The sequence below is a fragment of the Tamandua tetradactyla genome, chromosome 1 (genome assembly GCF_023851605.1).
Source record: "Tamandua tetradactyla isolate mTamTet1 chromosome 1, mTamTet1.pri, whole genome shotgun sequence".
NCBI classification, from domain to species: domain Eukaryota; kingdom Metazoa; phylum Chordata; class Mammalia; order Pilosa; family Myrmecophagidae; genus Tamandua; species Tamandua tetradactyla.
Window position 1 is genome coordinate 87,285,842 of NC_135327.1, and position 16,276 is coordinate 87,302,117.

A 16,276-nucleotide genomic window follows, 5' to 3' on the forward strand; every position below is an offset into this window, starting at 1 on the left:
TCTGTTTGTGTTTTTTTTTTTTTTCACTTTTAGCAAGCTTCACAATTTTTTGTTGAAAGCTAGACACAATATAAAAGGAGCCAAGGCTAAAAGGAACTGAGGTGAATAGATGTTTACGGTAAGGGTTTATGTTTCTCTTATTAGAAGTTATCTGTGTTTACTGTTTTCTGTAGCTATAGGAGTCAGAGGCTAAAATTTCCTCCAGTGTCTTTGGTATTGTCTTCTCTGTTGTCTTTGGGCTTCCCAAGAGATACCTTCTTTAATAGGGTTTGTGCCTTGCTATTTTTTTCAGTTTTAATCTCCTATTATTTTACAGGAGCCATATTGATGTGGTGGTAAAATGTAGGATGAAGGGAAGGGAAACGTTCTTTAATCCTTTGGTTAGTTCTCATTCTTTTCAGAAGCCTATGTCACTGGGCTCTGACCTTCACAGGTGCTTCTGAGCTTCTCTTTCACCTCTTAGGTTAGGCTCTATAAAATCTATGTTGGGTAGGCTATGGTAAGATAGTTTTTCTTAAGGAAAGGTATTTGTTAAGTAGAACAGAACACACTGGTCACATTTCAAAATGGGTACTTTCCCCCTATCCCTACCAGAAACCAGAAGAGATTTTTCTCTGATCTTCATAGTGGGGACATGTTGGGTTCTTGGAGGTAAAACTCATGGAAGTGTGAGGGTCCCCCTAAGCCTGAGCCTCCAAGAGTTTTTATCTCATAAGTTATCCACTCTCAGTCCCCAGCAATTAGTTAATGACTACTTAAGCGTTCCCATCTAAGGATGCTTCCCGTGGCAGTTTCTGCTCTAGATAAACCATGATTCTTTGTTTCTACTAGTCTTGGCAGTTTTAGTTTGTCCTGTGATCACAATTCTCTGATGGAAATAAAAGGATTTGCCAATTTCCAGTTTGTGAGTTCTAGGTTTATTTCTTGTTGTGAGGATAGGAGTGACTACTTCCAAATTTTTTACCAGCAAGACTGAAAACCAGAAATCTCTTCTGTCCTTTTTTTTATTATTATTATTTATTTAATTATTTATTTATTTAATTTATTTACAGAAGTTGTAGGTTTGCAGAAAAATCATGCAGAAAATACAGAGTTCCAATAAACCACAATTTATATGCATAATTTTACTAATTATTAACATTTTGCATTAGTGTGGTATCTTTGTTACAATCAAAGAAACTATTACTATAATTTTACTATTAAATATAGTTCATAGTTTACATTAGGGTTCACTGTTTCTGTTGTAGAGTCCAATGGTTTTCAAAAAAATTCTATTCTAGCAACATATATGCAACCTCAAGTTTCCCCTTTTAATTACATTGAACTATATAATTCAGAGGGATTAATTATATTCACGATGTTGTACTATCATCACTGCCATCCATTATGCCAAACAGAAACTCCTCGCAAGTGTCTTATATTTGTGTCAGAAGTTGTTCAAATCCAAGTTTGCATTAATTCTTGCTAAACTACATTTTGTTAGATTCTATCTATTGAGCCCATCATAACGCTTTTTGGATCCCGATTCACGTATCCAAAAATTTTCCATGCCTCCTATTTAAAAATATTGTCATGCATAAGCATGATACACTAGATTTATAGAGCCACATCCAAGTATTTAGTAATAATAGGAACTTAGATTCCTCTCGCATTGTACAGCCATTTAGATAACATTGTGAGCACAGTTTAATATGAATACATATAATTTTACTATGATTTTCCATCTTCTTCCTTTTTCATATCTCAGCCTCCACACCATTAGAACTTTTTTTTTGGTCATTCTAGAGACTGGAAAAACTGTGTAGCAAATCTTTTATTTCTGTTCTGAAGGACCCAAGTTGTCAAATTTGAAGACTTCCAGGGGATTATATCTTTTATTTAGAGTTAAGAATGCGCTCTCCAGGACCTTCTCCCTGCCTCAATTTCTTTTTGTAAAAAAGAAGAAAATATTGCCTATTTCATAGCATTGTGTGGGTCTTAGGACCTTAATATAATATTAGCATATTTTTATCCTCTTCTTTTTTAAGCTGGAAGAATTGTAACTGGTCCTTTAGACTCCCTGGAAAAGAAAAATACAATAGAGAAAATCCCATCTCCCCATCTTTAGCCTTGAAAATAGTAATAATGATAGCTCCCTTTTATACACATTTACTATGTCTATGCACTTCACATATATTATCTTATTAACTTTGCAATAACCCTACAAGGTAGGTGCTATTATTGGCCCCTAATTTTAGGTTTGAGAAAACTGAGGCTTAGAGAGGTCAAGTGCTCTAAAAACTACATTAAGTGATATAGCCAGGATTCAAATCCTGTCTATACTCTCACCTATCACACTGTACTAACTCCTCAAACAAATATTTTTAAATGTTAAGAACTTTCTTTAAAAAGCCTACCTTACCTTTCCTTAAGCCAGGATATGAAGCCTTAATGAGGAAATATTAAAGCTGCATAACTCAAAAGTTTTCTCCTGATCAATCATGAAGTTTTTCCTGGTTAAATGCCACAATGGCTTGTAGCAAAGACTAGAAGAACATTTAAAGTTTCCCATTCATCTCTTGGAATAGAAGCAGGACTCTGTTGTCCAAATCAAGATTCTGGAGATTGTGATGCCAATACTTCGTATTTATTTAGGGATCGTTCCCACTCCTCCTTCTTACTTCGGTTGTCAGTTAGGTTGCTAGCAGATAGAAATAATCACAAATTGGAACAATGAATTCAGAAAATAGGAACAATGAAGTCAACTGTACTTACAGCCTGAAGAGCAAGTGGAGACAGGAAGGAACCAGAGGGACAGAGACTTGGGAGGAGGAGCAGGCCAGGGTGGGACTGAGCAAAAGAGGTGATAGAGAGAGAGTGACAGGTGTAGCAACTGCAGGACAGGACCCAGGTGCAAGCTGTGGGGTAGACTGCAGAGAATCAAACCCTCCGGGTAGGGCTCTAGCACAGAGCCAAAGAGGAGGATGGAAGGGAAGCACCTCTAAGGAGAGAGTTTGGTGGAGAGAGGATACTGTGTGACTAAGCATATCTTCATAGCTTCCATAGGCCTGGTCCAATGATGTTTCTAGACCATTATGTCATATTCAAAAGTAAATATTAAATTAAAGGAATATTTAGAAATTATATAAACAGCACATAGATGCGTTATATATCTCTGCTGTTTTGCATTTAACCTACCCACATATATTCTAAAATACATTCTTTGCATATTAGAAAGTGTTTGCTAATTAATTTTTAATATTAGGTACTTTAGTAGTAAATAATACAATAAGTTCAATATGATGAAGTTTGTATATGGGACTATAGTTATTGGGATCACAGAAACTTGATTTTGGGGACGTGTTTATATATGTATGTGGTGGTGAATATATTAGTTAAGTCATTTAACATAGATTATGAGTATTCTTCTGTTCAAATCAGCGTACATATATCATGCAATTGTGAAGTCTCCCCACTTGGGGAATGAAGAAATCCTCCTAATTAGTTCATGGATTAACTCCCTCCTTTCGAATGAAACACACCTTCATAAGGCTGTTCAAGAAAGTCTTCATTTAATCTAATACAGGACAGGGAAACTATTCTTTTCAGAGCAGGATGACTTACAGAACTCCAGTCTTGTTTTGGTGTTTTCTTTTTCTAAAGAGACTAGCCCTCTATTGACTAATGGACTCAGAAAGTAGATTAGAACCCCTAGAAATCCCAACTCATTACCACTGATAACATTTCTCTGGTGCTCCAATAGCCAGCACTATACAAAACATCACATGCAGATGTATCTACATGCAAGCTTGCTGTAAGCTTTACTGCCACTTAGTGAATTTCCATATTTTCCTTTGAAGATTCATTTGGCATTAAATTTGAATAAAATAGTTTCTAGTAAAGTAATTCAAGAAGCAAATTTATTATTTAAAAATGAATCAATCTGAGATATATAATGGTTTTAGACTGAAGCAGTTTTTTTACAAAATAAACATGTGCAAATGCACTTTTTATTTTTTTGTAGTTTTATTGTAATACATTCACACCCCATACAAGCCCTTTGAAGTATACAATCTCTGGCTCAAAATATCATCACACAGTTGTGCGTACAACCCCATGTTCAATTTTACGACATTTTCATTACTCCAGAAAAGAAATAAAAATAAAGAAGAAAACCCAAATCCTCCCATATCCCTGCTCCCCGCCCCCCATTACTGACCCACAGTATTGGTGTAGAACATTTGTTACTGTTGATGAAAGAGGATTAAAATATTACTACTAACTATAGTCCATGGTTTGCAATAGGTACATTTTTCCTCCTATTATTAGTTCTTAAGAGTGTCATACATTTGTTCTAGTTCATGAAAGAACTTTTTTACATTTGTACTGTTAATCATGGGCATTATTCAACACAAGATTCATTGTGTTATATTCCCATGTTTTAGCCTCCAATTTCCCTTCTTGTGACGTTTAAACTTCCCCTTTCGACCACATTCACATGTCATTCAGCACTTAATTATTCTCATAAAAGGCACTTATTTTTCAGGGCAGGCAACTTGCTAAAGAAGAAATTTAATCAATACTTTAACTTATAAAATCAGACCAATGTGAAATTACCCTAGAAATAAATAGCCTCCAGGAAGCATATACGTAAGGTTCTCTTATTTTTAGAGACAGAAAGAGAGATACATGATTAAATAAAATTGATTTTCATCTTTGTGAATTTATAGGAAAAGTCTTACCTCTAGAGGTATAAAATTTGAATCTTGTTAGTTGACCTTTTTAAAACTTCTCAATCAAAATGAAAAAATAAACTAAATAAATCACTCTTAAAGAATCCTGGGAATGTGGTCAAATTATAGTCAAAATAATTGTGAACCTGCCAAAATTTCATCACCATAACTCTAATAATCAATGCCAATTACAAATTCTTGCACCATAAAAGGAAAAAAAGTACCCTAATGCAAAAAAAAAAAAAAAACTGTGAAACAGCACAAATAATTTTTTATGATGAATGTTATCAATTAAAGTGTAGTTAGTAGTTTAAGTGATCACATAAGTGGACAAAGTGGTGTTTACTGAACTATGTCTATCTCTCCTGGTCTATATAACCAGGATAGATAAAGCTATAACTCAGCTATTACTTAAACATCTATGTATGTATCTATTATGCAAAGTTAAAACATTTAAATTTTATAGAAACGTCATTTGAATCAATTCAGTTAAAATCATTACTGTTTGGAAAACTAAACATGGGCCATGATTAATTCCTGTTTATTTTGATATATGAGATATACAGTGTAATTATTTTCATGAATTTGGAATTTCATTACATCATATTTAGTAAACTGATTTATCACAAGATCAGTGATTTTTTTTCTTTTTAAAAGTGAATTTAAAAATACTATATCAGAGCGGTGCAACACTGGCTCAGTGGCAGAATTCTCGTGCCATGCTGGAGACCCAGGTTTGATTCCTGGTGCCTGCCCAGGCCAAAAAAAAAAAAAAAAAATACTATATCCAAAATTATTTTTAAATTCTGATTTACAGGTCATTATTGCCATCTGCTGGTTATGTAGTTTCATCGCAATTTTTTTTTACAAAAATATTACCAATTGCTTTACTAAAATGAAACAGGAGTCTTAATATATCCTCTATATGATTAGATTAGAAATATGAATATAAGAATAATAATTTGTTAAATCATGAGGTATCTCCATTTCAACCAGGATGAGATAATAGGAAAGTATATTTAATTATAAGCTGCTATTTCAATCGTCAATTCATCATAGAAAAAGTATCAGGTTTTTGTTCAAGCTATTGTCATCAACAGCATGTAGCTAAAATGTGACCTAAATGACTATCTGATCAAAAGAAAAAATCCTTGCTGGAGTAGGTATATTTAAAAAAATGAAAACATGCCATAATTCTATTCAATAAAAATTCCATAATTTATATTTTTATTAAAAAATAAAACTTGTTTATATGTTAATTTATAAACATATAAATTATGTTTATAAAACTAAACATAATTCTATTCAGTTTTAGTGAGTAAAACTAAACACCATGTTTTTTCTCTCTACCCAATTCTATTCCTCTCCTTAGTAAGAAAACGCATAGTTAGGTAGCTGACTCTTAGTTTTCTGTTAATTAATGAACCTAGAACCTACTACCGATAAGAAATAGAATATAATTTGATGAGAAAGAATCCAGGTGAGCAAAATATTGATTGAAAGTAAACTCACCAGTCCATCCTAAACAAGACATATTTACAGCAAGATGAAGGAACAATCATTTATTAAGCATTTACTACGTCTTAGGTGCTTTACAAACATCTCATTTAACCCTGGATATAAGACAGATATAACATCTCTTATTTTTTTGGGTAAGGAAATGAGTCCTAAAGTAGCTAAATTACTAGCACTGGCCATCTTCCTAGATGAGTCCTGTATGTAAGGATTTAGAAGAATCCCTGCACATAGTTAATCCTCTGTGTTTATATCTGAATCATACAATAGACCCTATTTTTCCTTAACACCGTATCATGAGAATTTTCCCATACCATTAACTGTTTATTAAAAATATACCTTTAATGTCTGTAATGCCCAATTTTATGAGTGATCCATACTTTATTGTTTGAAGGTGGGGTTATTCCTAAATTTTTCCTGATATAAAGAAAAGAGGATAATGGTTATTCTCATAAAAACGCTAATTTTTAAATGGCAAAACTGATCAGATTGCACTTTGAAAGTTTAGACCAAGGATAAGAAGGGGTTTATAAAAGGTGTTTTGAGTTTGCATATTCATTCCAGAATACTTTTCTTTCATCAACACCTATACATAGCTTGGTTTCCTCAGTGTATTTTAAACTCAGTATTGGACAGACAGAATTTACTAGCTGTTAAAACTTGGCTAGATTTAATCCTTTAATCTGCTTAATCCTTGGCTCCCTAATAGTTACCCTGTGAATTAAATGAGAAAACATTTTACCAAAGGCAGTGCTCAAGGTAGTAAGTGTTCCTCCAAATAAGTTTACAAAGCAACAAATCAACATTACTAGCACTTGTTAAATTGAAATAAGCAACAAGAATTGTCAGCAAATTGCTTTGGACCTTCAGAGAAGGTCTAAACAACAGATGTGGGTTGAAGAGATGGGCTGAGGTTTGGAAGGTGATAGAATTGAGATGGGTGAGGAGAAACGGGATGAGTAAAAGTATAGTTACCGGGTTTCAAGCCGTGGACCTCCCCTAAGGGTGACCGGAATGGAGGGTTTGTATCCTTGGACGTAAGAAATTAAAGTTGAAAGAGAATATTGGGACAGATTATGGAAGGCATTGATCTGCAAGTCAAGGAGTTTACATTTTATCTGTGGACTACGGGGGAGCCGTGAACATTTTTGAGCAGTGTTTTATGAGGGAAATGAATCCGGGCAAAAATGAGGTACAGACCAGACAGGGAGTTCTATCTCATCCAGAATAAAACAGACGTGAGAGGAAGCGGTGTGAACTCCAGGGGCATGGTCCCTAACAGAGGACGTGGCAAAAGTTAATGACCCCTGTCCCTCTGCGCCAGCTGCTGCGGCATCATGTATGGGTGTGTAGTGACTGTGAGCCTAGGAACTCCCCTTCCGGTTTGGTTTAGGAAGGTGACAGCGCTGAGCACCACGCTTCCAGGGGTGAAGAATTCTGAGGGACCCTGTTGGAAAAGACAGTTTTACTTCAAAAAAAAAAAAGAGAGAGATTAGTGAGCGCTACCTTCGAAGGGGAAATCACGATATCATTGCTCAAGCCTAAGCGATCAGATCCACCGGACTCGGCTCCGGCTCTACCACCTGTTACCGAGGGGCCTTAGGCCATTCCTTTAAGTCCGCTGGGCCTCGGGTTCCTCAGCGGAGGAAACGCGGAACTGAACGCCCAATTCTACGGGCTGGCAGGTGAGGAGAGAGGCCCGCAACGTGCAGAGGCTGCCCAGGCGCTCAGAAGTGTACGCCGGCTTCCCTCGCTCTTTCTCTGCTTATTTCTTTTTCACGCAGAAGTCCTTCCCGTTTAGTAACCTCGAAACATGCAGCTTTTGGCGAAAATGTCAAAGCTAAGAAAGTTTAAACTCGAAGAAAGGAACTGAATTGCAGAGGAGACAGCTAACTGGGCGACCTGCACCACCACAGCCGAAGCTGTGCGACCGGCAGAGGCGCGCGAAGACCGAGCAGTGAGGCTGCGCGCGCCTTGAGGTGCGCGCGGGATATAGTGCGCGCGCGGGCGGCCGGGGGTGGGGGTCGGGGCCCGTGGGGAGGGGCGGTGAGCGCGAGGAGGGTGGGCGGCGCACCAGGCATCCTTGGCCGCACGCCCCGCCCTACGTTTCGCGGTCGCCTTGACGACCGGGGGTCCGCAACGGCGGCTAGGATGAGTCGTTGAGGTAGCCGGCGGAGCCAGGCCCCTCCGGACCTTGCCCCGACTCGGCCAGGCCTGCGCCGGAAAGTGACCAAGCTCCATCCGAACTGGGACTATGAGAAAATGGTGGGGCAAACGAGACATAAGCACAAAGAAGCATCTCCAGGGTCGTTACAATCTTCCCGCTCCGTACGGTCTAAGCGGCGGCGCCGGGTCGCCGGCGCAGGGGAGCCGGAGGGGGAGGAGGAGCGGCAGGAGCAGATGGAAAAGGAGGAGCTGCCTCTGCAGCCTTCGTCCTTAGGCGGCGGGAACCTGCCAGGGGGCGCCCGGGAATACTCGTCGCGGAGGAACCGAAACCTGTACCCCAAGAATTCCCTGCCACTGGCTGTACTCGCAAGGTACTTCGTTCTCGACCGTTTCCGATTCCTCCACTGTGTCGTGCAGCAGCTCCGCGAAAGGATATCCACGTTGCAGACACACCAGTACTCGGTTAGGATCACCGTCGGCATAGGTGAGCAGAGCTTAGGGGACTTCCTTTCTCCAGAGCGATGCTGGGTACGGGGTCGGGTTACTGCAGGGCCTTACTTCTTTCTGAGCCTCACTGTGTGAAGTAGCTTTGGTGTGTATGGAAGATCAGTTCAACAAACAAGTCTTTGTGGGTACCTAGCAGCAATAATGCCAAGGTCCGGATTCTGAGGATTGCTGGCAAGAATCCACAGCCCCTTGGTCCTTGTTTTCAACGATTTTTGCCAAGGTTTCTGGGCATAGTGGTAATTTGGTCATAAACAAAATGTCATCTCAATCAGGGCAGCCACTTTCTATGTAAGACTGATAGGCTAGCTCTTGGGTGTAAAGACATTATGTTCCTCTGAACCTTATAGCAATAAAAAGTAAGTTTTTTCTCTTCTTTTTTAGTTAGTTGAGATCATTTACAGTGAAATAAGATAGACAATGTGTTGTCCCATGTTGGTATCCATTTACTTCCGTCTGGCTGTGCAACATCAGTGCCTAAACTTGGGCACTTGGGGAATCTTCTGCCTTCTTTAAGAACTTGAAAGATTTTTCTTCCTCCATTAACATCCCTTATTTTCTGTAATCTAAGAAGTAACTTAAAAGTAGTGGCTGTTTCAGTAAAATCAACTTTGGGCCTCGTCCTCAAGGTCTAGGTACCTGGATCCCAACTTAAGTTATTGTAATTTCTTTTCCACCAAAAGTTGACCAGTGATGTCAAAATAAGGTATGTCTCCACACTCAGAGTGTTGATAGTTGAAGAATAATGGATGAGTGTGATATTTTGATATTATCAGATTCTAATTGTGCTAACATTTACACCCCAGGTCTAGGATTAGGATGGCCTTGGAAAACAAACTATTTTCCCATCCCAAACATGTGCTCCTGCATGCTCATGTGTAGTACATTGAAGGTGTCCAATGAATGTTGGATGAAATAATAAATGACTATATTAAGTGCTATGGTAGTTTGGAAGAAAGAGGACATGAGAACAAGGAAAACATATAGGAATAAATGGGATTTGAATTGTGACTAAAATGCTAAGATTTGGATGTATTATAGAGCTGGGAACAACACATTAGAGGCTATAGAACATCATCATCAAAGTCATGGAAGTAAGAAAATATGGAAGCAAAGTTAGGCTAAAATGAAGAGTATGAAAAAGAAAAGTTTGACTCGGATCAGTCATGGAGAGTCTAATTCGAGGCTAGGTTTAGGGCATTTGGATGATTTTTAAACGAAAGAGTGATAGGGCTTCAGAAAGATTAACATGGCAGCAGTTTGTAAGATGGACCAAAGATGGGAGTGAAGAAGAAAGCAGAAAGAATAGTAAAAACTATGACAAGAATCTAGGTAATACGTAATAGTGATTTTATTAAGGTAGCAGAAGTAGGAATGAGGAGGACTGGATAAGAAAGTTGACGGAAACATTGACAGAATTGGATGGGAGTGGGGTAGAAGGGAAGCAGGAGAGACAGAAGAGCCTACATCTTCACCCTAGTCATTGGAAGAAGTAATGGTGATGCCCATGGCAAATAGATGGGATAACACAGAAGAACAAGTATACTTTTAGAGGAAGGGTAGGAATTCTTTTTTGGGGGTGTATGATTTGAGGCATCTCTGGGACATAGAGATGAAAGACATACACAGAGAGGGAAAGACAGAGGGAAAAAGAGGGAGTGTTCAGGATGATCCTTGGGAATTACTTATGTAGAAGTGGTAGTTGAAACTAAGATTGAGCGAGATTGCCAAGGGATACCCATGTGAAGAGAGAAAAGTGAAAAAAGGAAGGAAGCTTGGGGAAAATTTTTAAACCTAAATTTAAGAGATGAGAAGAAAAGGAGAAACCGGATAAGCACATAAAAATGGGGTTGTCAGAAAACTAGAACTGGGAGAGTTCTGTGTGATGAAAGATGGGAAGAAGAAGCTAAGAAATCTTATATCGTACATCATATACCACAAGGAGATTGAAAAGCATCAGAACTGAAAATCATTGAATTTGATAACTTACAGGTCATTTAAGAGTAATAGGGAATTAGGAGAAAGAGGTTGGCTAAGAATCTTGTCACTAAATGAAGAGAGAGAGAGAAATAGAGAATGGGGTGGGGGAGAAGGAATTCAAGAGAATATCTCCTGGGTTGAAGAACTGTTAGATCAAGGGATGTGTTTTAAGGCCTAGGAGAATTAAAGCTGAAGGAAGCAATGAAGGAGAGAGGAAGTTGAGGTTTAAAGAGTGGGACTAATTGATGAGGCAGAGTTTAGGACTGTTTGGGAGGGATGGGAATTAAGAGAGCTGAAATGCTAACTGTAGAACAGAAGAGTGGTACTTCCTCTTCTCAAATGATAGAGAATAGGAAAGCAAGGGTTTCTACGTAGAGAAATGCTGAAGTGGAGATAAGAGTAGTTGGGAGTGCTTGTAACAAATAATCCTCATTTCAGTAAAGAATAAGGCTGGGTCTTCTTCAGAGAGGAGATTGGTCGAGGCATGACGAATGGCTTCAGGATAAAAATATGAAAAACTCTTTATCATAGTTTCAAAAAAGATTCTGATAAGCACTTTATGCATTTAGAGTATTGGCAACCTTATACTGTGGTGTCACTGGTTTGGTGTAAGATGGCAGGAGTGAAATGTGGGGCTGGGTGAGGGAGAAGGGAAAGACAAGGAGACTTTGAAGATTTTTGAAAAGCTAGAGGAATTTGGAAGGGTATTTGTCTTCCATGTTCTTTAAACATCATTTTTAAGTGTTTTTTTTTTGTTACAGTGAATGTAACATGGATGAGTTTGGATAGAATGACAACAATTGTCAGTAGAGTAAGAAAGGGGTTACAAATCTAGCCAGATAGGGTTGTCTCTGTATATCTTAAAATTAATGACATCTCATAAAAATTAATGGTATCTGTTTAATTGGAGAGAGAAGGATATATGGTTGAATTTCAAGGTGTTTCAGGGTCTTTTAGATAGAAAGAGTTAATCACAAATAATCTAGTGACTGTATCAAAACACACAGGTCAGCAAACTTTTTGCTCCAAAAGGCCAAACAGTATATAGTTTAAGCTTTGTAGGCCAGCATGTGGATACTATTGTTTCATTGTCTTCATTTTTATGATCTTTTAAAAATGTAAAGACCATTCTTAATTTGCTGACAGCACAGAAACAGACCACAGAATATAATTTGCTGATCCTGGAATAAAATAAATCTTGTAAGAAAAGGGATAGGGAAGAGCCCAGGATGGTTAGGAATATGGGAGAAGAGTGGGAGAAACTTGACCGGGAATTTTCAGTATCATTGCAGTGGGTTTTTTGTGTTTTTTTTTTTTAAATCAATTTCTTTAGTAAATTAAGTTGCATTTATTTTGTTAGCCAAGTTGAATAATTTTTTAATTTTTTAAGAGGTTAATGTTGTTTGTTTAGAAAATGATTTGCCAAGTATATTTGGGACAACCACAAGAAATACCATTCTAAAATCGTAGAGGGGAGGCCAGACTTCCAGAATAGTGGAGTAAGGACCAACATAAATCCATTCCTTCATAAAAGCAATGAAAATACCTGGAAAGTTAACAAAATCAACATTTTCAAAACTTTGGAAATTAACCAAAGGTTTACAACAATCCAAAGAGCATTTATTGAAGAAAGGTTACCTACTTCCTGTAAGAACAATAGGGTTTATAATATTTTAATTTGACCTTCCCCCATATCCCTCCCCCAGCTTCATGGTAGCCTTGAAAACCAGCAGCCTCGCAGCCATCAGAGGGGCAGACTGGGTTTGGGGCTCCTCAAAAAGCCCCATGAACAGAGCATTGTCACTGTTTGATCCTAGTAAAGCTTCATCCGGAGGGTGTTGCTGGCAGGGGCACTCAAGATGAGTCTCCCTAGGCAAGTAATCTGGAAGCTTTCAAAGCTCCACTAAGGTTTGAACTGCACAGTGGAGTTTTCATGTGCACCACGGAGGATTTCAGATTGCCTGTATTTAACCATCTTCTGATGAGCTTGAGAGAATATGTTCTAAAGTGGCACCTGTTGGCTAGAATCATTTCTGAAAGAATTTCGCTGAGCATGGTGTATATATTTACTTCTTTAAAAAATTTTATGTAAAGAAATGAATAGGAAAGACTAAGAATTATACTGAAATCCTGAAAATCTTAAAAAAGTCAAAATCATCCATGATTTCATCATTCTTACAAATTACATAAGTGAGACATAAGAGTCGTTCAAGTCTTTCTCTTTGCTTCTCAAGCCCTTCCCACTGCCCTACCCCCAGAGGTAAGTGCTATTTGGTTTATGTCCATATATCCTTCTGGAATTTTTTGTATGCGAATATAGACATAGCTAGCCATTTTCTTTGCTGAGTGTGTTCTCTTTCTCCCTCTAGACATAAGGGGATGTATTTGGTGCATTTGAAATGCTTGCTTTCAGGGTGTCTTATAATAAAGCAATTTTGATGACTTTTATCCTTTTTTTCTCTTGGCAGCTCTCTTTGTGGGATTTTTGCACTGGTAAGATTTAGTTTTAGTTTGAGACAAATAAGAACATTTGCATTAAACTTTACCATCACTGTTTGCATATAATCAGTCACTGCTTGTGTACCAATTTAACACATACACACATAGTTTTTATAAACCTCATCTGTGAAGTGGCATTTACAAAATGCGTACATTGTGGAAATAGTAATTTATGCATTAAAATGGTTTTGCTTTACTAAGGATTCACCACTGTATTTCTTTAAATATCCAGCTTCTCTAGTGTATTTTCCATGTTTAGTTCACCTAAAAAACTCCCTTATTTTAGATTAATTGTCTGTTGTTAGTGACATAAATTTAGAGATAATGTTTTAGTAACACCTATTGATTGAAAATCAGGTAGAACAGAAATAAAGGCCCTGAAATGGTTAATACAGACTTAATGACTTTAAGTCTTTTAGTGTGCATGCACACGCACCTTATTTTCCATAAGAGATCTATGTGTAAAAATAACATGTAAAATAACCATATTTTCTCTCTGACATACATTACATTTCTCCTTGGGATCTCTACTCTTGGCAATAATGGGATCTGCCCCATGATCTGTTAAGACGGGGCTGTCTGGCTGGTTATTTGTACGAGGTTTTGATGTTACCACACAAGGCTGTAGGGTAGGAAGCATTTCTTGCAACTATTGGTATTCTGTCCAACATGGTAAATGAGGGTTCATGAAAAACCCTCATCAGTGAGAATTGATGTATGGAATTTGGCTTTATTTTCTACTTCGTTGGAAAGCATTTACTATACAAATTAAGTATGGTATAATTGCTGATTATAATTTTGGTTATTACATTTTAAATGGCCTACGGGTGTTTTCTTGAGTTGCGCTAATAAAATATCTTGGACAACCTTGTGTTCTTTGCCACTTGAAAGCTGATACTTTATATGGGTATTATAGTTGTTTTTAAATTGCCTTAATCTGGAATAAGTTTATTTAAAATTGCATTCTGGATAGTTTTGACCCAGTTAAAATGGTATTTCCCAAACTTGGGGCATTAGAATCTCCTGTGAAATTTGAAAAAAAAAGAAAGAAAAACCTGCACCTGTTCTTATATAGAGGTCTGGGGCTGAAGGCAAACTGGAGAGATTCACAGGAGCTTAGATACAGTTCAGATTAAGAGCCATTGAGTTAAAGAATTTGTTGTGTGCGCTATGCTGGTTTATAAATGCTTAAAAATATATGTTAGTAACCAAGTTATGAAATTATCTCAATACTTGTTATACAAATTTATTCTTTTTCCTTTTATACCTTCCTTACTTTGCATAGCTATAACTTAGTTATTTTAGTACTGGCTTTGAAACCTGTTTTTTTCTTATAATATGGTACTTTTTTTTTCTCTAGGATACATTTAGTAACACTTTTTGAAAATGATCGCCATTTTTCTCACCTCTCATCTTTGGAACGGGAGATGACTTTTCGCACTGAAATGGTCAGGCTCTTTCTTCTAATGAATTAATTTGTAGTTTAAGAATAGTAGGACAGTAAAATGAAAATTAATTAGGAACTGAAATGAATTGTTGGTGAACTGCAGTGTTTCTCAAACTATAACCTGAGTTTATAATTTAAATAGAAAAATGTGCATGGGTCCTTTCTTTTGCATATCTCATCTCTCCCTCTTTTCTAATGCAGACTTCTTTTAAAGATAATAAGAATCAATTATAATAGCTGAGGAAGAAGGACAGTAAACAAAACGACATTTAAGAAGTGATATGCGGGTATTAAATGTTACCAGAAATTATTTTCTCTTGGGCTGGAGTCAGGTGATTGGGTTTCCTGGCTCTTAAATTTTTTTTTTTTTTTAGCTTTCTTTTGATTTCAAGATAATCTCAAATTTTAAGAGAGAACTTTTGATATAATTTCTTTAATAATATTTCTGGTCTTTTGGTATCTCATCTATAAAATGGAGATAAATGTCATCAACCCCACATATCTCACATAATCACTGTGAGAATTAAATCAGATAATGCATGCTAGAATTGCAGAATTTTGCATTTAGGGGAGACCATGCCAGTCCTTCAGACCAGCTCCCAGCAAGTGAGGGATCATTGAAGAGCTGCAACTGGTTCTCCCGACTCCACAAACACTGCCAGACTTCACTCCTGTGGCTTCCTTCGAGCTTGGAGGAGTAAGACATGTTAGCATCTCTCTGGCATGTGAATATTTTAAAGGTATTTCAAAAGAGAGGACAGAAAATATTACTAAATAAAGAGGTAGCTGTGGTTAAGTCTGGGCCTTGTGACATATCACTGGAGTCAGGTAGCAGTTCTCAGTTAAGTTGTGTGACAGCTGGCTAGCCTCTCTGAATCTCAGGTCACCTCAGCTTTTAAATAGAAGGAATGCCAGCCTTGCAGGGTGAGAATGAAGTGAGATAATGACAAGCACATAGCACAGTACCTGGGACAAAAAAAAAATAGCCACTGTTACTGAGCACTTACTTAAATATTTATTGTTTCTCTAAATATAGATTATGCATTTGTTTAGTCATCTTAAGCAGAAAGGAAAATACTTATGTTAACTCATTTTTTCAGTCAAAACTATAGAGAAGGCTGTTCAGATATCAGCTAAAACAATGTTCACTTTAGTTGCCACTATTTGTACAGAATTTGTCAAAAAAATAAAGTAGTTGGGTGAGACAGGAAAGCAGAGTTGGAGACTTTTTAAATTACTTTTATTTCGGGGAGAGTGTATTAAATACAACGTGGCCCATTCTTCTCTATAAATTTCAGGAGAGAAAGAAGGAAACTAATGAGGGGAGTTATTAAAAACAACATGATTTTTATTATTATTGTTATTATTATTTTTGCATGAGCAGGCACCGGGAATCAAACTCGGGTCGCTGGCATGGCAGGTGAGAATTCTGCCAATGAGCCACTGTTGCACC

The 16,276-nt window shown here is 37.3% G+C and overlaps 1 protein-coding gene across 3 annotated transcripts in view; it reads left to right on the forward strand.

Moving 5' to 3' along the window:
- Positions 1-8,309: 8,309 nt before the first annotated feature.
- Positions 8,310-16,276, forward strand: part of DPY19L2 (dpy-19 like 2) — a 140,756-nt gene continuing 132,789 nt past the window's right edge. The window contains exons 1-3 of one of the 3 annotated variants that reach the window (XM_077120018.1): positions 8,310-8,877; positions 13,346-13,370; positions 14,737-14,824. In XM_077120018.1, the coding sequence (XP_076976133.1) occupies positions 8,490-8,877; positions 13,346-13,370; positions 14,737-14,824 (501 nt within the window). In that variant the 5' untranslated portion in view covers positions 8,310-8,489. The remainder of the gene's footprint in view (positions 8,878-13,345; positions 13,371-14,736; positions 14,825-16,276) is intronic. The other 2 variants (XM_077120008.1, XM_077120000.1) reach the window with 2 other exon arrangements.